Raw genomic sequence first — 21,480 nt, 5'->3', positions numbered from 1 at the left:
TATAGGCTTCCTTCACAATTTATCCGAATTTTGCATTTTGCTCGAATAGAACTTTTTATCACACAATGTAATAAAAGAAAGACAACTACATGTATACTAGAAGCTTTTCAGACTTGGTACTACATTTTTAAGTCTTTCTTAATGTGTGAAAATAAAATTTTCAATTTGTGATTGATTTTGGGGGGGGGGGCGATTTTTTAACACCCTGTAACTTCCTGAAAGTAGAACACACTGTTAAAAGGTGCATAATAAATTCTTCAATTTTAAATAATTCAACATTTCACTAAAAACAATGGGTTGAGGCAAGGATTTATATATAGCTATGTTTAACTCCTTGATTGTGAGTTTACCAGTCATGCCAGTTTACACATAAAAAAGGGTGAGGGGTCCTTACTTGGGGCGCAGATGTTTACACTTAGAAGGGGAAGGGTTATTTCGACATGTTCTACGCCTTTCAATACCTGAACAGTTTGGCATCCAGGAAAAATTGTGGATGTCGTTTAAATAGCAAAATATTGAACGTATACAATAATAGTGTAACACATGTATACATGATCCGAACAGTACATCGATTAAGCATGCGCGAAAGCGTTTCATAACACAAGGACCAATGACGGTCTCCAAATTGGGATATATCCCAAAAATGCGCCTTTTTCATCAAAAAAAGATTCTTTCTAACACGAATTTGGGAGGTATACAACACCATATTTATACCTCATATCACAAATATATTCGATCTTGTATGGTGTCAGAGGTGTTGCGGTTCAAAGAAATCGGTCTCTCCCTTAAGTAGTATAGATTTGGGAATAATGAAATGACCATTCTTTTTATATTTCATTCTGGAAGCATGGAATGAAAAGTTCTTTTTATAAGTCTGCCTGTTATTGGACGCTTTATTAAATATAGCTATCCGCGTAGCTACATGTAACTGTACATACGTAGTACAGATATTAAACACGTTTTGAACATTTGCCAATAATCTGGAATGAGTAAATTTACATTCTGTAAAAACTGCGATTGTACACAGGCAAAGTTACTTCACATTACTTTTTGGTCACTTACTGGTCACATTTTCGACAAGGAAATGGTGTCAACACCAAAGAAACAACTTCATATTTAGTGAATACATTCATTATTACACAGTTTATAATATGTGAAAATATAAAGTTGTTTCTTGAAAGTTTACATAGTTTTGTGAATGTAAATTGTGGGGAAAAACGGAAAAATTAGCAATGCTCAGCAGTTTTTTGTTAAATGACGTAAAATATTGGCACCATTATGACGTCATTACAGTGTACGTATGCCACAAATTATTATATTTACTTATATAGTTTACTATGTTATGAACAATTTTAATGTCATTACAACTAAGTTATTATTTTGGACAATATTCATAGTGTAATGCCTCGACGTATTTATTAAAGCTTCTTTTGTAGTCAGTATCTTTTGATGTAGAAAACACAAAAAAAACTATCAATATACCGACAATCCACCTTAAAACATTGTGTTGTTCACCTGTTCTAATGCTTAAAAAATCTTTATAGCTTTGCTATGACTTCCATATATTGAACAATTGTGCGACTTAGTAACCTGACAACCACCTTGTGAGCAATTAACGCTTTAGGAAAGCCCCTTGTAGTTTATAAACAAGTGCAATATGTTCCAATTTTGGTTAATCTTGATCACAAGTCAAAATCAGTATAATTTTTAAAAATTCTTTTTAATTACAGGCCTTATTAAGAATCGAATCGGATGATTTGAATTGCACATATTTTTATAAGATATGCATCCCCCTTTCTCCTAATTATTATATATCAATATATCCCTTTTTTATCTCTGTTTTTTGTATGCATATACTGTAAACCTTTTATACTATTATTACTATATGTAGCTTCTCTTAGGTACAATTTCATATGTCATGACAAATATGTAATCTGAATACAATTGTTCTACAACAAAGACTATATACTTATGTATAGTTTCCTTACGAAAGCAGAACACTTGAATGACACTTCCGAACATCAGCATTAACAACCTTCGCTTTCGGAAGCAGTACATTGTAAACGGCTTAGTACATGTACTTATAATAAATTAACCACTTGTATACATTTGTATGTTGTTTTTTTATTTTAGTTAGTCGTCTCTGATTCATATTTATGTCAAGGACTGGTTTGTTCAATAGTACATTTGTTTAAAATCTATATACTTAACTAAGCGCACGACTTTTTCTCAATAGTCTATTTGTATCAAAGGCACTTCGAAATATACCTATGTGCACGCCTACAATTATTATGAAACTGGAAAAATAACGTGTACACATGCAGTTTTGTGGTAAGTTTTGTTTATACTAAATCATAGAGGAAGAAAATATTTTCTTTGAATTCATGCTTACGACAAAAGACTTAAACATAATTATGTCTAAATATATGTTTGCATTTGTTTAAAAAAAAACCAACTAAACATTTAATGCAAAAACTACTGATGGATATTGTGCTGAGTCAACAATACATTAAACAAATATTAAATTCTATATAATAAAGTTATATTTTGACTGATACGATTCAACCGAAATAGAAAAGACTCGTTCGTAATTCTGTAGTTTTTGTCATTTGTTTAACCCAGATTGATTGAAATCAAATTGCAACTCGACGTTAATTTCCTTTTAAGACAGAGGCGTATCCTACAGGTGCAGCTGGTCTATATTCCCTGTATTAAGTGGTATAGTTAAGTCCTGGTTCTTAATTTATGATTGTTTTGCGTAATAAAACTGACTTAAAATGTTTAGGGTTATGATTCAATATGAAAATACAAAATTTCTTTAAAAAGTTTAAAAGGAGTTCTCAGTTTATCATTTACACCTTATTTATGACATCACTAGCTTCGTATTTCAGTTTGGATTGTTGAGTGATATATTGTGTGGAACATCTTTATTAAAACTAAATTCTGATGGTACAAATAGTCAAATTAGCTTGTCAAAGCATTGGATTGTTTCATACAATGTTTTGAAAACTGCCTGATTTTTCCAGTAACTTATAACCCATTCATGTTTAGTACTGTTCAGAGCTTTTCTAGGTTAATACACTAAGTGTATTCTGGGGATTTGCTAGAGATGCTTTACCTGTGATCGATCTATAAACTTCCCTCTTTTGTTAAACATTACGGAACGACAAGGTAGAGCCTTTAATTCTAATTTTACTTGTTATTTCAAATATCAACATTAAGATTATTATATTATTCAACTGTCTTATTTGAATTTTTATCAAAGCAAAGCAAAACTCGTTCTTTTATTAACCAAATGTTCTATTTAAGTTTACGGTTGGTGTTTATAGATAAAGATCATTATTTTGGCTATCGTGTAATTAATTTGAGTATTAAATCTGGGCCACCAGAATCTTGTTTGCAACAGAGGCCTAAGAGCATATCAAAATGTTTGATTTAATAATACCCCGCATTATAATACTGCAAATTCAGGTTTCGTATAAATTAGAACCATTTACATAGGAAGATCTATATCCAAACGTAAATATTATCAATAGTACTTAAAGCAAAATATCGAAACTGGAAGCAAAATTATCAAAAAAAACTAGTATGATATCTTTCCGAAACCATTAAGACACAACCGAGAAAACAATACAATAAAAATCCCAAATGATATGTTCAACGTGTCACAGTTTTCCTTTCCTCTTTCGACTACCCCGGACTTGACTTTTTATGACCAATTCGGCTGTTGTTTCTAGAAAAGCAGAGGACGCTTACCCTGCCGGTGCACCTGGTCCATGCTCTCAGTTTTTAGTGGACTCCAGTTGCTCATTTGCTTTTGTTACTTTGTATGTATGATTTTAGTTACTTTATGTTCTTTGTTGTGTTGGTCTGTTTTCCATGTCTGGTCTTTGTCCCTAGATGACATTCTTTTTATTACCGCTATAACCTTGGTTCCCTTGATTACTCTTCCACTAGAATGAGTTATAAAGAGTCAGTCGCTGTAACTTTCAGGCAGTAGACGAAACATGGTCTGAAAGAACCCACCATTTTTGAAAGTATAATTGGACTAGTTGCACCATCACAATCAAGGAAAAGAACACAATTGTCCATATCATTAATGAAATCAGAGTTATAATTGCATTGAAATGCACTGCACTGTAAATTTCAAGGGAAAATAACTCTGTCAAAAACCTCATTATTCTAACATTTTATTGAAAATTTTTTGAGCAAATCCTGTCATACAGAGATCAAATAATGGCCTCCTCAGATAGAGAAAGCATCCTTGAGTAAATATATGTATATAAGATTGGTGGGTTTTCGACCTGCATTTCTCGGACATTTCTCATTTTGCCTGTGTCTTCCAAAACTTTACACTTATACGACATGAAACAACGGAATATTAACAAAAGTTAGTTTTCGCATGATCTAGTCAGTGCACTTCCTCCAAAACTGCTTTGTGAGATTTGACTACTCTGCAATGTCATGAAGCAAGGGGGTGTGACCCACTACTGACTAGTTATGCTTTTGTTTTTTTAATTTATAATACTTCAATTTTGAATTTTAAAAAAAAACTGTACTTTTCTCTAATTTTAACTTTATCTGCTTACATTTAGGAGTGACAAAAAACGGCTTGGCTTATAGATGGAGTTGTTTAAACTTGGTATAATTGTGTGTCTTTTATTTCAGGTAAGGAAATAAAAAGGCGTTTATTAAGTATATAGTTAAACAATATCTTGAATATCATAACTACACATAGAGATCAATGGTAAAACTATTGACCAAACTTTACGACAAACGTGATGACTTTTCATTCAGAATTGCCAACTTTCCTTTCTTGTTTGGCAACATCCCCTCAGCACCTGCGTATAGAGTTTTCATATCACAACTCATACGTTATGCCAGATTCGGCCCTTACTACGCAGACTTTTTGTATCGCGCTAGACTTCTTACAATTAGACTTCTGGAACAGGGTTGTCTTTCTACAAAATTAAAGATATTATTACAGAAGTTTTATAGTCGTCATCATGAACTTATGGATCATTACTGTGTGTCTATCTGCATCATGGAAACTGATTTGTTCAACGTGTCATAGTTTTCCCTTCCTCTTTCGTCTAGATTACTCTTACAAGATTTTATTATTAGCGAGTAATAAAGGGAACCAAGATTCTAGCGGAAATCAAAAGAATGTAATCCAGGAACATACACCAGACATGGAAAACAGACAAACATGACAAAGAACATGAAGCAACTAAAATAATACATACAAAGTAATAAAAGTAAATGAGCAACTCGTATTCAACTGAAAACTGGGATCACGGACCAGGTCCACCGGTAGGGTATGCGTCCTCTACTATTCTAAATTATTGTTCCAAAAAAGTTGAATATGTCAAGGAGACAACAAATCTACTGGGATGAAAAATGTTGGTTCAAGGAAACCCATGGGTTAATGAACTACACGGAAACTCTCACACTACAGGACAGGCTGCAGGTGGTTCCAAAGATGTATGTTTTGGACACTTTTGGGACAAGTTGTACTGTAACATTATGTAAACCAGGTTGGAATATTTTCTGTACTTTTTCATTTTTTTAAAATGTTTGATTCATACAAGATTAATACATATTGCGTTGAAGTTTCTTAACCTCTTATCTTTTTTTTCTCAAAGGTATCTCAAGTAGATAATACAGATCCATATATTGTTAGAACAATCAATGGAAATATAAGATACTGTATCCGTATATATAACTGCCGTCCTGGGCATCAGATTCTACCGTGTGATAAAAATGATACAGAGGACTACTGTGTTAAATGTCAAAACGGCATGGTCCAACCTCTACTGGTGTCCTCAAGTGAAAACATGGAATCCACTAAATGCTTCAAGAACAAAGACAAAGATAAATGCATGGCATATGGTAAGATATTAATGCTATGTGCGATATTCGTAAGAACGTTCATGAACGTTTTAGTAAAGAATTTTTTAGAGGGTATAAAAACATGCATGATATACTTACCAATCCAGAAACACCTTATGACATTCCGTCTTTTTTTTAAATCATTTTTGTGCTTTTTTGATGTTTTTTTGACCTTATATTAATTTTGTACATGTAATTGTGTTTAATTCTGGTGCTTGATTGTATGTAGATCGTCTTTGTTTCCTCATCATGTTCAGGTCCTGGCGTCGATTTCACAAAAAAGTCTTAAGTGTAAAGTTGATGGTAAGTAATGACGTCACAACCAAAAATAGCCTTATGACGTCATAAATTACGATCAATTTCACATTCTTTTGTGAAAAGGACCTCTGTACTTCGATTTCAATTTTTCTTAATTGTCTCATTTTTGACGCTCTGTGTCAAGTCGATTGTATTCGTGTCGATAGAATACACACCCATTTAAGTCAAAAACCTCTAATTTGAATTGTATTTCATAAAAAAATAACAACACGAAGCTATACATTTGAAATGTTTATGGTTATATTTTTGACAGCTTAAATAAATGGAGTTTTTTAATAATCTCTCTTTGCTCTAACAAATACTACAATGATTGTATCTTGGGTGAACCAATAGCACCGCCAATATAATAGTAACTTCTTTAAATTAGGTTATTATTTACTAATTGTGTTATTGGTTCGATCCCCGATCGACTCTAAAATAGATCATTGCATCTTCATCTACCATACAGTGTATGGAAGAAAGAGTGAGCCCTAGACGAGTCGTAGGCAGAATTATTGGCTAACGGGTCATCTTGGGGGTTGTTGCTTCTGTGGGTACCATTATCTTTAGACTCAGCGTGCTTGACTAGTCCGAGGCAATGTCTGTTCGATTGATAAAGTTGTTCCCGACATGCATGAGGTGTTATTCACAGACCGTTAAATTTCAATCTATCAACAATGTATTCAACTAAAAGCCAATTACTTTAGCCACTGCAATAACCACACATGTCACTGCCTTTGACTTTTGAATGAAGCATACCATTGTAGACGTACGAGCAAGAAGAAATAAACGTATAGGAAACAAATGTAATTTTAATGATTACTGCGAATGCGACACCTATCATTGCTACCATGGGGACCCGTGTGCGTGTGATCGGAGAGAAAAACCTTGTGGGATTGATGAAACTATGAATGAAAAAGGAGGTAATGAAATAATGTAAAATATCACAACAAATAATCAATTATTAGTAATGATCTTTTAAAGACCAAGTGTCAAGAAAATAACATTTGTATATATAAAATATATCGAACATTATAAGGTGAACGTTTCAACAAAGCATTAGACACTTTATCCATCGGCGCATTAAATCCAAGTCTTCAAGGTTTCTTTTCATTTTTTTAAACTTTTTGTTGTTTGTTTGTTTGGTTTTTTTTTGTACAAAACCCTGGTTACCTTTTTGTTTTGCTCTTGAGCTTCGTTTGTTTTCTCTATGGTGTCCGCTGTTTCTGTTCCATTTTTCTTTGAATACCAATTTGCTCAACTCAGATACTACACTTTAGACGTTGAAGCTCTGGATTTGACTCTCAAGAAGCCGCATGAAGTAGAGACTTTTCTCCTGAACCAAACCCTGAATAATCCGAAAACCTGACATATCCAGACACTTTTTAAATATCAAATGTAGTTTACCAAACTTTAGTAAACCAAACATCTGTCTGAAGTGCACTACTTTTATAGTCAAAACGAGTTTCGGTTCAGACAAGTTTCACTTAAACAAAATATGGAAAAAAAGATAATCATGTAACACTTACCTACTAAGTGTCAGTCCCTGTAAGAATCATTTAGTGGGTTACTCATGGTACATGGCATATTGAAAGTGTAATTTAACTATTTGCCCCTCAAAATCAAAAAAAAAAGCCCAAATTTGTTATTTTATTTTGGTAGATTTGGTTGAAATTCATTGAAATGTACTGAAAATGTACATTTCAGAAAACTTTCAAAAACCTCATTTTGTCTAGCATTATATTGAAAAAAATTTAGCAAATTCAGTGATGCAGAGATCAAATAATGGTCTTTTAAATAGGGAAAGCATCCTTGAGTGAAAGTATATTCAGATCAGCGGAATTTTGACATGCATTTAACACATTGTTGTAAGTTGCACATGACGAAACAAATTTTACTCCTAAGTTTAATTGCCTCGACAGTTTTTTTATATATCTTGATGAAATTGCTTAAGTTTAAATAATTTAACGACAACGTGATGTAACATATACTTACTTGTTTATTACAGAAACAATGCGCTCAAATAGAAAAGCACTTTGATCATCATTGGGTATAACTCTGTCTAAAACCTGTCAAAAGCTTAAAATTTATGCATTTTTTAACCCCCAATAGTTTTTGATTGGAAATCTTTCAGTAGGCTTTAAAGAAATTGTATTCGACAATAAAAGTGAAAATGAAAGTTGCCCACTGGAGATATTTACACTTACATTCGCCTATCGAAAATTACGAGAAAATTTCCCGCAAGAAACTTTACACTATAACCATTCAAAAAATACACAAATATAGTTTACAATATAAAGCAGATCTGAGGAAATGGACATATGAGGGAGTAATCAAGAGAACCAAGGTTAAAGCGGTAATCAAAAGAATGTAATTCAGGGACAAAGACCAGATATGGAAAACAGACATACACAATAAAGAACATAAAGACTATAACTAAAACTAAACTAAACTAAAATCATACATACAAAGTAACAAAAGCAAATGAGCAACTCGGACTCCACTAAAAATTTGGAGCATGGACCGGTAGTGTAAGCGTCCTTCTACTTTTCTAGAAACACCCGCCAAGTTGTTTTTTGAGGGAACAAATGTATTTGAAAAGTTTCATACATATCATTTATCTTGAGATATGGTGAATTAAGCCTTGCCTGGTTTTTAAAAAGAACCATACTTAATATCATGTGATTTTTCAACTATACATTCATTGGAATACATACTCACATTCAAGAAAAAAATAATTATATCTTTTAAGATTGTATTAAATGTCCAGTTGGCATGGAAAAGAATAAAACAGGTTGCGAAATCTGTACTCATATCATCCACCAGAAAAGGTATATTTTCATAAAAGTGACACTTTCCTTTGATTTTAAAATTGTTGAATCTGTAATGTTCAAATGTGCTTTGCAGGTTAATTGTCTTTAATATCAATACATTCTTATGAAATTGCACTTCATATATTTCCGAAATAAAATAAAACTACTAAAGTAAAAGAGCAACTCGGACTCCACTAAAAACTGGGGGCATGAACCAGCTGCACCGGTAGGGTAAGCGTCCTCTGCTTTTCAAAGACCTTTCAACTGAGTTATCAAACTATAAAACTGATTAATGCTGCTTTTAAATAATATACTTCTCCTGTTTTATTTTGTTAGAATGTTTTTAGATTCACTATTACCAATGAATTATTGATTATCAATTGGGTTGAAATTATATATACACAAAACCACGCATGATGTATTTGCTAAGGGAAAGAAAGAAAGTCCACAGTACGTTATAAAATGTAACCATTAAATCAGAACTCGGAACTCCAAAAAAATCTGTCTAAACTAAACACTTTTTTTAACTTTAATATTTGTTCTGTTTAGACATGTGTTCAGTTTAGACAGATGTTCGGTTTAGACAGGTGCTCGGTTTACCAAGGTTGAAAAGACCTCATCAAGGGACCTAAAGAATTATCTGGTTTCAATTGGTTTTTGAATTATGAAGGGTTTGGTTTCGACAGCTTTTACTGTAGTTAAAAAGTAATTGATTATCATGCAAACTGGATATACTAATAAAAGTGAAGAAGTTAATCAACAAGGCACAACACAAATTTAGTTCTATACTCTAAGGGTATACTGTCTTAGGAAACTTAGAAGCTACTCGCAAAGTTGTCCATTACTAGAAATTATATCCAGATTATTTTGAGTATGTGGACCAATTCGGATATTCAACTCGCAAATAACGTAGCGTATTCGTAAGAGAATAATCAAGGGAACTGTGATTCTAGTGGAAATCAAAAGAATGTGATTCATGCACAAAGACCAGACGGGAAAAACAAACAAACAAAAGAACATTAAATAACCAAAATAAAACTACTAAAGTAATAGAGCAACTCGGACTCCATTAAAACATGAGAGTATGGACCAGGTGCACCGGTAGGGTAAACGTCCTCTGCTTTTCTAGAACCATCCGCAGAGTTGCTCATAAAAATTCAAGCCAGGAATAGACGAACGAGAAAGGGAAAACTATGACACGTTTAACAATCGGTTCTCATGGTGCAGATGGATATGTAGTCACGACCCAAAATAAAAACGATAAGATACGTTATGACAGGAAACAAAAGCAATTTTAGAGTTCCAATCAAATGTTACGAATAGGCATGGTTCTTTTTGATTGGAGCTTAACAATACGTTTATTATGTATTCAACATTTTACAGTACCCAAGCACCGTTTCTGCCAACAAGTTTAGCTTCAATGACTGATTCTTCAATTCATAATGGCGGGGTTACTTCTGTCATTTCTAAAAGGTATACATTGCGATTCAAATATGTTGTAGATATTATAAGATTATTATATTAATATGAGTGATTTTTTTCACACCAGTTGTTGATTAATCCTAACCCTTTAGGGCTTTACAATTGATTCGGTTCACGATGGCGTTAGATTAAGCGAGGTTCAAAATACTTTTTGATTAAGTCAAACATTTTTTTTAATTATTCAGAGTTTGGTATAGACAGGTTTCAATGTAATAAAAGGGCCATTTTCTTAAATTAACCTTTAACCTTTAATTGTATAGCAGACTGAAAAAAATAGTTTTAAACGATGATGTCATGAACTGCAGACTAGTTTAACCCCATCGTAAACTTTACAATTTATGTAAAATAAAGGGCCGCTATTAATTCGTTTGTGTATTACCCGAATAATATCATTCCTCTAATTCCGCCTATCTACGATTGCTCCTTTGGGTGGAGAGAATTGGAGACGGAAAGGGCTTGAATTATTCGAGTTAGTTTGTTAAATTACTGATAGAAACCGGTTATGACATTGTTGACTCCATTTAGAAAAGCAGAGGATGCTTTCCCACCGGTGCACCTGGTCCATGCTCCAAATTTTTAGTGGAGCCCGAGTTGCTCATTTGCTTTTGTTACTTGTACGTATGATTTTAATTACTTTATGTTCGTTGTTGTGTATGTCTGTTTCTATGTCCGGTCTTCGTCCCTGGATTACATTCTTTTGATTACCGCTATAACCTTGGTATCCTTGATTACTCTTTGACTAAACCAATAAAAGTATACAAAGAAACGTTTGTTAACTTCATTACCAATTTGTTTATTTGGCAGTTTGCCAAAAGAACCTAGTGAAATATCCACAAAAGACAGAACTAAATCAACAAAAGGTAAATATTTTAGTCTTGTTTTGTAACATTAATCATTTTTTTAACAAACAAAACAGTCTAAATAATTCATTTAGTATATGTCTAAGTCTAAATTTGGTAAGTCTGACGGACCAATTGTAAAACGCTTTCTTAGACATGGTTAGTTTTAACACACGTAGTTTTATGAGTGAAACAAATTGTGGTGTTTTGTCTAACTTACTTTCTAATTATTATACACGCGTTTATAAACAAAAACGTTTTGCTGAAATATATTTACCAGCACATTACACAGGTAATATGAATTAACTGAACACAAACTAATGTAGAGGCTCGGTTCACCTGAATTTCATATGTAATCTTTCCGTTGAGAACATGTGAACTATGTGCAAAAGTCTATGGAAATAAATTTGCCTCTGTAATATTGTTAATGTACAATGTTCGCACCATATTAACGCAGAACACAACATTTTCACTACTAAATTGTTTGTACACAAGTTATATCAGCACGCTACTCAAATTCGTTCTTGTCATGTGCTAAGGAGGTAGACCTAGGGTATCGGAAATACCTCTGAAAATTAATGATATGTTTGTATCATATTCAATTTCACAAAAGCCTATCAAGCTTTCATTTGAAATGGAATTATATCAGTTATGATGTTTAAATGAAATTGATGTAAAATGCTGAGAGTTGTGTCCCTTATTCTAGACCTACCTCCGTAAATTAGCTATTTCTTTCAAAAACAGGTTTTGAACATCAAATTTCAATGTGTTGTTTTGTTTTTTGTTAATTAGGACCTGTTAACGAGCAACCAAAAACACAACAAACCAAACAAGGAGATTCACAATCTTCTACTGCATTTATAGCAATGTAAGTTTTTTGCACATATTTTGATAACTGATTTTTACAGGTATGTAACTGTGGTTGTAACATGGTCTTCAAACAATTCCGATTATTTCTTAAAAAAATTAAAATTTAGGCTCAATGCAAGAACTCAGTATAAAAACCAGTATGGTGCGTTTTTCTTTAAAAGCCGGTATAATTTTTAGGTGTGAAATAAGACATTCTGTTGATCGATGTAAACTCCATCATTGTGTAAGAGATTTCTTACTTCTTTTTCTTAGATTTATTTTTAATGCATGATAAGCTATATAGTTATGAAAGGTGTAATATTGTAAAACTTAGCCCGAGCCCTCAGTGTACTGCAGACCTGTGTCAAAGAACCTTCCTATGTAAATGGTCGAGTTGTTAACAGACTTACAGACATTTCCTTGAAACATTTTTGGTTAACATGAATAAATACCCTTCATAACGTTTTACTTGAAAACGATTACATGATATGAAGGAATTCATTCTCAGCAATTATTGCATGGAATCAAGGAAGTAGACCTAGGGTAAGGAACACAACTCTTACAAATCATTGGAACATCAATCTCATGTAAGCATGAAAGTTACTTAGACTGATTTCATTCTGTTTCAAAGGAAAGTTTGAAAGGCTTTGGTGAAATTGAATATGATACAAACATATAACTGATTTCAAGTGTTATATACCTTACCGTAGGTCTATGTCCTTTAATAATGACTTTTTATCCCTGAATAATTAATATTTCAGAATTGCTGTTCTAGCAGTAGCTGTCGTAGTATTACTGATACATTTCTTAAACAATTGCAAGTCTAAAAATACAGAAATTAAAGGAAATGGTAACTTACATGTATCATTGTGTATAGTGTACTCCCCGTTTAATATAAGCTCCCTTGCAAATTTTAGGTTTTAATTTAACCACAAATATTGACACCCTCAAAAAAGTTCCTTTGTGGTGTTAGCTATCAATCTATTTTGCAATTTTCGAACAAAATTGTTTCAGACAATTCGTATATAATATTTCATGAAAAAAATGAGTTGGTAAAATTGGTAAACCACGATACAAGGATCAACCTAGCAATGGTTGTAATAAGATATTATTCATGTCGATATTAGTAGTTTTTTTATGGTTCCGTAAACTATCTGAGTATAAGAACATCGCATCAAGAATTTTGTTTTTTTTTTTTGTATTTTTTGTTATGTTAACGCTATGCATCTTTCTTTGAAAAACAAATAAAATAGCTGTGTAAGAGCATTTTTGTTTAATTTTCCAGTATTTACAAAAGACACTTATAATATATCTCTGATATTATAGGTCCCACAGACGTTGAAGCCATAAAGCTCCTTCCGATTGGAAGTAATAGACTCAATGGAAATGTCAATGAGGACGATGAAAATCTCCAAAGAATAGTTATTGACAAATCAGTACTTGGGCCAAATATTGAAGCTGATAATATGACCAGTGGTGACGTTAAAAAGGTCAGTTCTTCCGGTCAATTCAATAATCCAGTCAATGATCTTGAATTATCTACAGCCGAAATATACATTGATGGTACGGAATATGACCGAAATCTATTACCAAACGTTATAAGGGTATTAATAAATGAAACGGACAACCCTTGTAAATCTGGTGATTCGAAATTGGGAGATAACAATGATGATGATCAAACGAAAGTGATGGAAGTGACGCCGGTAAACTTTCATTGTAAAAAGTCAGACGATTCCTCAGCTGATACATACTACTTTATCGGTAACGAAGATCGGAACTCAAATTGTTTGACAGAATACAAGCAACTTTCCAAAAATTGTAGCCCAGTTACCCAAGTTTCTGACGATGGACCACTGCATTCTGAAAGAGGTATAAATGGCGATTTAGTTTTAGTATGAAACAATGTTTGATTTTCTGTGTGAAATGTGAAACGCTTTAGTGAAGATAGAATGTTTTCTGTTTTCGCACCAGTTTTCTTGCAGTAAATTGCCTTAAGGCAAAAACATAAGAAATAACCTACTTTTATTAATTTACTCTGTAAAATATACACACTATCCTTGTAAATGAACATGAAGTGGTACGGTATATCTTAAGAGATATATTAGTAGGCATAGAGTAAATTCAAACTGAATACAGCTGATAACTTTTTAGATATGTATCTTGCATATGATCTCAATTCCATCTCAATTTAGTGCCTGAAAAGTAATAAACTTAGCATTCCTGACGTGGCCGATTTATATATTACGTAATACACTTTGTAAACATGACCAAATTATATTAAGATCTTCGTATAGAGATGTCGAATCTATACATAAAGAAAAACTGTCAGTAATGTGGCAAATGAAAATCACATAAATTCTCGTCTCGATTTTCGGCGCCATTCAAAAGTGAATTTACTCTTTGTATGCATTTCAGAAGGCGCTTATCTGACCAACCCTGGAAAACAATTACAACAAAGAAGTAACTAAAATAATACATACAAAGTAAATGAGCAACTCGGACGCCACTATAAACTGGTAGCATGGACCAGGTGCACCTGTAGGGTAAGCGTCCTCTGCTTATCTATTAATATGGTATCAATGGGAGAGATGTCACAAAAAAAGAATGAATATAGAGTATTATTTCGGAGAAATTGCATGTCAAATATTGCATATCAGAACCCATCAAACTCGTTGTTACGTTTACTGGTTGAGGCAGAGCACGTGCGCTTTCACGTAAAAAAATAACACAAGTAAGGAAGAGTTAATGGGCTATCATATCTTACCAATATCAAATATGTGTTTAATTTTTTTAAGATAATGACTTTATCGAGAAAACAATTTACTGATTATATATTGCAGTTTGTTTATACAGTTTTAAAGTGACCTACATTTAACACCAGGCTGTAACCTATCACGGGCCTTTTATAAATGTAGGTCATTTTCAATTCAAACATGCATTGTATCATAAAACTTATTCGATGTGAGAAAAAGGATCAAACTCCCATTTTTTCATTGACGATTGAGAATTTTCAGACACCCTTGGGTAAGATGTAATAGTTCTCTATCTCGGTGGATCCTCGATTAAATCTTACCATGGGTGTCTGAAACTTTCCTATCTTGCACTCGTAGAGTTGTTAGATTCTAAATATCTCTCTGTTGACTCGTTACAATAGTACGTTCAATTTTGATCATTGGATAAGCTATTGTCCCATCCCTCTGTTCGGTCGATCATGTTTATTTTTCTGTCATTTTGCAAAACTATATAGACGTATATAATTTCTATAAACTACAAGTGTTTGAAATGATGTAAGAATAATATATATTCAAATTATTTCAAATGACTTTTTTACAAAAAAAATAAAAAGATTATAAAATTTAAGCCAGTATTTTTTAGAAGCCTATTTTCAAGGGAGATAATTGAAGGGATACTTTCAAAAGGGGATATAATTGGGGTAAACTGTTCTGTTGAAAACAAAATGCATAGATAATTTTAACTTTAGTTGATATTGCAAGATACATTTCGGTGACCCTCAATGTTCTTTTTGGAACATGGAAAATCAAAGTGTAAGCCAAAGGTTATTTATATGAAGGATTTTTTATGCTTGTGAAATACTGAAATTCTCTACAGAATTCATATGAAATATAGTAAATATTTGGTTTGAGGAGGTAGACCTAGGGTAAGGGACACAACTCTTAAAAATCATTGGATCGGTTGTATTCAGCATTTTACATCAATCCTATGTAAGCATCTAATTAATTAATTTGGAATCATTTTATGCTGCACCAAACAAACGCTTGAAAGGTTTTAGGGAAATTGAATATAATACAAACATAGCACTGATTTCATGAGTGATGTCCCTTACCCTAGGTCTACCTCCTTAATGAGGCTCAATTATCTCAAAATCAAGTTCGGTTACCTACGTTTATACATTAAAATTCTAGAGTATGTTAAATAAGGGTCATCTTTGGAAAAAGAACTTGGAAATAGAAGTGTATGGTCAATCTTAAATACCATATAGCTATCATCCTATTAGCTGTGATTCTGGTGTTTACTGTCTTAATAGTATACCTATATTTCTAATTAAGAATCTTTTATCTAGATTAAGCAGTTTGATGAATGCGCAAGTAAAATCAGGTGTCTAGATCACTTGTCGTCATGTCAACAAAAATCTTTTTTGATCAATTCTGTATCATATTTTAAAAGAGAAAATTCCCTCAGAACTTTTAACTATTTAATATCTTTGAATATATGATGCCTTTTTGTAGATCAAGATGAAAGCATAGGAAGCTGCATGGAATATCACAATTTTACGATTAAAGGCTATCGAAATGATTTAACAAGTTCTACATATGCGAAAACTTTTTCTAGCAACTTACCATTCAGCACTTGTCACCAAACCAACAGTGTAGATTTCACGGAGTCCAATAAGTTTGGAATTCCAAAAACGATTGCAGAGTTATCATCGAAAGAACAAAGCATAAATTACGATAACTCCAACACCACGTGTCGTCTATTAGATGATGTGAACTATAATAAAGATACACGTGATGACTCTCAGAATAAAATTGAACGACAAATTGAAAAAAGTGTCGAAATAAGACTTCAAGCGAGTAGCTTTGGGCATCATAAACACACAAGACCTGACACTGGTCTAACTAGCTCACCTGACTCACGTAGCTCAACGTTTGATGATAGTGGTATTCGTGTTGCCAACAATAGTAACGAAAAAAAGGAAGAATAATAGTATCAAAGACATTAGATTGATGCCAAAAAGAGTACAATCAAGTTTTTTATTCGATAATCGCCTGAGTTAATAACTTACATTATTAACCACATATTTATAATAATACCTACCCTGATTTCTGTGATGTTATTAAGGTCTATCCTTACATGGGAAACACTTTTTTGTTTTTTCTAATTAACGCCTTTCCGTACATGTGCAAGACCTTATTGTTTTTGTGATGTTTTTGTTTTTCCTTCCAACATTTACTTTAGAAATACTTTGGGTCCCTATTTCGTCATCCTTCAATATATCATTACCAAATTTTGACCATCGATAGTGCTCATTTAGTATTTTTACATGATGACCCTGAGAAGAATTTCATCATCCAATGTAGAAGTTTCCGCCCCTTTATTGACGTTCTGATATCAAGAAAACGATAAGAGATAAGTGCATACATTTAGCATATGAAATGACCCTCTAAATAAGCTCTACATTTTAAGCCCAGATTTACATCTGTCCGTCTGTTCGGCTCCTGCGTATGGAGTGTTCATATCACAACTCATACGGTATGCCAGAGCTTGCCGAAACTACACAGACTTTTTGTATTGCACTAGAACTCTAACAAATAGGCTTCTGAAACAGGGTTATGTTGCTACAAGATTGAAGTCATCACTACAGAAGTTTTATGGTCGTCATCATGAACTCGTGGATCGTTATGATGTATCCATCTGCACCATGAAAACTGATTTATTCAATAGGTCATAGTTTTTCGTTCCTCGTTTGTCTACCCCGGACTTGAATTTTTTATGAGCAACTCGGTGGGTGTTTCTAGAAAAGCAGAGGACGCTTACACTACCGTTTATGGTATTTAGTCCTTGCAACAGAGCTACTAATATTGTTTTTACTTTTGATTATTCTATCATACAACTAGTCGAATCACATAAATATCTTGGTTTTGTATTTAGCTCTGATTGTAAATGGACAATTATATAGCTATTCTAATTGAGAAAGCTTTTAAGAGTAACCAAGGGAACCAAGGTTATAGCCGTAATCAAAAGAATGTAATCCAGGGACAAAGACCAGACATGGAAAACAGACATACACAACAACGAACATAAAGTAACTAAAATCATACATACAAAGTAACAAAAGCAAATGAGCAACTCGGACTCCACTAAAAACTGGCAGTATGGACCAGGTGCACTGGTAGGGTAAGCGTCCTAAGCAACTCAATGTATAACGTTAATTAAAATTTAAGCTGGATCGAGAACTCCTCGACAGAATTTGCTTTACATTCATAAGACCGATTCTAGAATACTCTAACGAAGTTTGGGATGATTGTGGATTAGTCAATTCAGATAGAATTGAGAAAATCCAACTTGAAGCAGCCAGAATAGTTACGAGTTTAACATCATATGCTAGTAGAGATTCACTTTATCGAGAGACTGGTTGGGAAACATTAAAGGATAGAAGAGAACAAAAGAAGCTCCTTTTGTTGTATAATATGATTAATGGACATTGTCCTGAATATGTATCAGATTTACTTCCCCTTTTAGTATATGAGATATTACTGTATAATATATGCAATAATCGCAATTATAGCGTCCCTCCCTTTTATTGTATCAACAGTCATTTTTCCCAGCTACATTGTGCTTATGGAACAATTTTGGTCTCTCTTTATGAGAATCACCTTCTTCTGATATATTCAAATTATGTTTAAAATTAAAATATCGTAATACTAATGCTGTTAATAGGCCACCACCGTTTTACCTTATTGGTAAATATTGGTAAACGATTCATGAATTTAACTCATGCACGAATTAGAAAAAGATGTAGTGCTTTGAAAAACGACTTATTTAGAAAGAGTAATCAAGGGAACCAAGGTTATAGCGGTAATCAAAAGAATATAATCCAGGGACAAAGACCAGACATGGAAAACAGACACACACAACAAAGAACATAAAGTAACTAAAATCATACATACAAAGTAACAAAAGTAAATGGGAAACTCGGACTCCACTAAAAACTGGGAGCATGGACCAGGTGCACCGGTAGGGTAAGCGTCCTTTGCTTTTCTAGAAACACCCGCCGAGTTGCTCATCAAAAGTCAGAGCACGTATTAATTTTGATAAAAGCTGTTCTTACGGAGCTATGTCATGAACATTTTGTCCTCGTCTGTCCAAATTTTACTGTGCAACAAAACACTCTTTTCACAATTTGACTGGACCATGAACAAATATTTGTCTTAACACTCTTTTTTTTTGGAGATGATAATTTGAATGATGAGTTTAACTCGTTGAATTTTAGTTATGTTCAAACGTTCATTGAAGCTACGAGGCGGTTTTCTCGTGAATAATATAATATCGTTACATTTAGCTCGTAGGGTATATCGTGCACACTATTTGTTTTTATTTTTATCATGTTCCACTGTAACATTGATGCATGTGTGTCTTGAAAAATTCAACTTATAACTCATTTAAACTTAATACATTCAATTTGAGTAAATATTTCTTCAATATGCCTGTCTAATTTTATTCCCTAATGCATGTATCTATGTTAATGGGTCACTATATGTTTTTTTTTTGTCTCTATAAAAATAAAAATACTATTTATTGTAAATGTCATAAGTATATATCATTCAAATGTATATATCATGAGAAATCATTGCACCATGAGAACTGGTTTACTCAACGGTTCATAGTTTTCCTTTCCTCGTTTGTCTACCCCGGACTTGACTTTTATGAGCAACTCGGCAGGTGTTTCTAGCAGAAGACGCTTACCCTACCGGTGCACCTGGTCCATGCTCCCAGTTTTTAGTGGAGTCCGATTTGCTCATTTGCTTTTGTTACTTTGTATGTATGATTTTAATTACTTTATGTTCTTTGGTGTGTATGTCTGTTTTCCATGTCTGGTCTTTGTCCCTGGATTACATCATTTTGATGACCGCTATAGCCTTGGTTTCCTTGATAACTCTTTTACTTTATAATATTCGGTAATATTCCCCTGGATATGCGGCATCTACCTACCTATGTTCGGGAAGTAAGGAATTGTACTGAATAGTAAAACAGTAATAGATTACCCAGTCCAAAGTACCATTGTTGTTACCATTATTTTGTAAAATTCAGTTGTTATACACGGTCATAAATTTTATTTGCACTGATACATTTTTCAAGAACTACTGCTGTATTAGATAAAAACATTCACTCCCCTCCTCCCACCAATTATCGTAGACTCTCCATAAATGCAACGTCTATATAACGGCAGCAGTCGCCTCCTATACAGGTGCATTCAGCAAATACGCCAAATATTTGTTGCGAGTGGAGTCAAGGAAGCTTTTATATTTTTGAATTTTGTATATTTCTGGTTTAATAAGGTAACACAAATTTATACGTGTACTATTGAAGAAACCAAGAAAAACAGAAAAACAGGAAGGTTATGAAACTGTTAGAAAACATATACTTTCAACCTAGTGGCTGCTCTAGAAGGGTGTGCTGTGGGTTCGGTACCCCCAAATTTTTGTTTAAATTTGTAAATTTGTATGTAAAATTGACAAAAAACTGGCAAATAATGTCCTACCACACACCCTTTTTCTGAGAATCCTCGGCTGCTCCCTCCCTTCTTTTTATTGCCTGGATCCTGCCCTGAAACCCTTTATATTTTTATATGTTTTTTTGTTTATTTTTATTTAAACATATTATTTTAATATATATCTTCTTAAAGAATCTTCAATTGATTTCTTAGTTTTTGGCAGTTAAAACTAGATACAGTTCTTTTTCGATTTTGAACTTATAGAACACAACTGTAGTGTTCATTTTAAATAAGGTAAAAAGTCGTTGTTCAGTTTATTTATCCTGGATATTATCTACCTTTCTATGTAAAACGTCAGAAACTGCATCGTTTGGAAATCAACTAAGGGGAAACTCCAATTTAACACCCGAAATGTCAGCATAAATTAATGGGTTTTTACTAGGATACATGTGCTATAAATAAGCAGTAAAAATTATGTCATGATGTTTAGTAGGAAGTGGGTAGTTAAATACCATGGGTATTTCCCATTTTCCATTTTGTGTGCATGAGTCATTTAATATTTTATTGTGGGATACCTGTCTGTAGAGCTTTCTAGTTTTGTTATATTTAAAGTTACGAGTTTATGTTTTTTTACGTTCCAGAAATAGTAATACCAAGTAAAATATGAGTAACACTTTTTAAATACCTTGGAAACAGAAAACTTGAAATGAACTAATTTTAACAATTATCTTATTTTTCCGTGTTAGTGCTTTCATAACAAACATAATTGCCACGTACAAAAAACACTTCAACCTTATTTTTAAAAGAGGACTAGATGCAATAATTTGTCTTCATCATGAGTATGCTATTTCTTGATTGTGCAAAATATTTTTTGCATGAAAATACGCTTCCATCACATTTTTCAAAAGTCCATATTCTGTTGTTATTTTTATATTATTCATCATATCATTCTATATCATTTGTTAGTAAAGATTTTCCTCTGTATTGTTTATTTAAAGTTGCTTTGGAAATAAGATTTTCTATGGCTAAAAATGCCCCTTAATAAAATAAACTAACTCCTTTTATTACGAATTGT

General features: G+C 32.9%; 1 protein-coding gene across 4 annotated transcripts; it reads left to right on the top strand.

Moving 5' to 3' along the window:
• The first annotated feature begins 2,156 nt into the window (after positions 1–2,156).
• Positions 2,157–17,057, top strand: LOC148602092 (uncharacterized). 4 transcript variants are annotated; one of them, XM_088555631.1, is made up of 11 exons: positions 2,157–2,331; positions 4,596–4,668; positions 5,646–5,892; positions 6,957–7,112; positions 8,942–9,020; positions 10,386–10,475; positions 11,289–11,344; positions 12,116–12,191; positions 12,934–13,022; positions 13,499–14,041; positions 16,420–17,057. In XM_088555631.1, exons 2-11 carry the CDS (start codon positions 4,624–4,626, stop codon positions 16,893–16,895), a joined length of 1,857 nt encoding a protein of 618 aa, XP_088411757.1. In that variant the 5' UTR covers positions 2,157–2,331; positions 4,596–4,623; the 3' UTR covers positions 16,896–17,057. The 4 variants fall into 4 exon arrangements, with proteins under 4 accessions (XP_088411757.1, XP_088411761.1, XP_088411760.1 ...); XM_088555635.1 differs by lacking the exon at positions 16,420–17,057 and adding an exon at positions 14,588–15,417; XM_088555632.1 differs by lacking the exon at positions 2,157–2,331 and adding an exon at positions 2,906–3,171.
• The last annotated feature ends 4,423 nt before the right edge of the window (positions 17,058–21,480 follow it).

This window comes from Perna viridis, chromosome 12, assembly GCF_037379345.1.
Source record: "Perna viridis isolate PV_CMFRI_1.1 ecotype Kerala chromosome 12, ASM3737934v1, whole genome shotgun sequence".
Classification (NCBI taxonomy): Eukaryota; Metazoa; Mollusca; class Bivalvia; order Mytilida; family Mytilidae; genus Perna; species Perna viridis.
The sequence above is the reverse complement of the archived record's forward strand: the minus strand, read 5'-3'. Positions and strand labels throughout refer to the sequence as shown.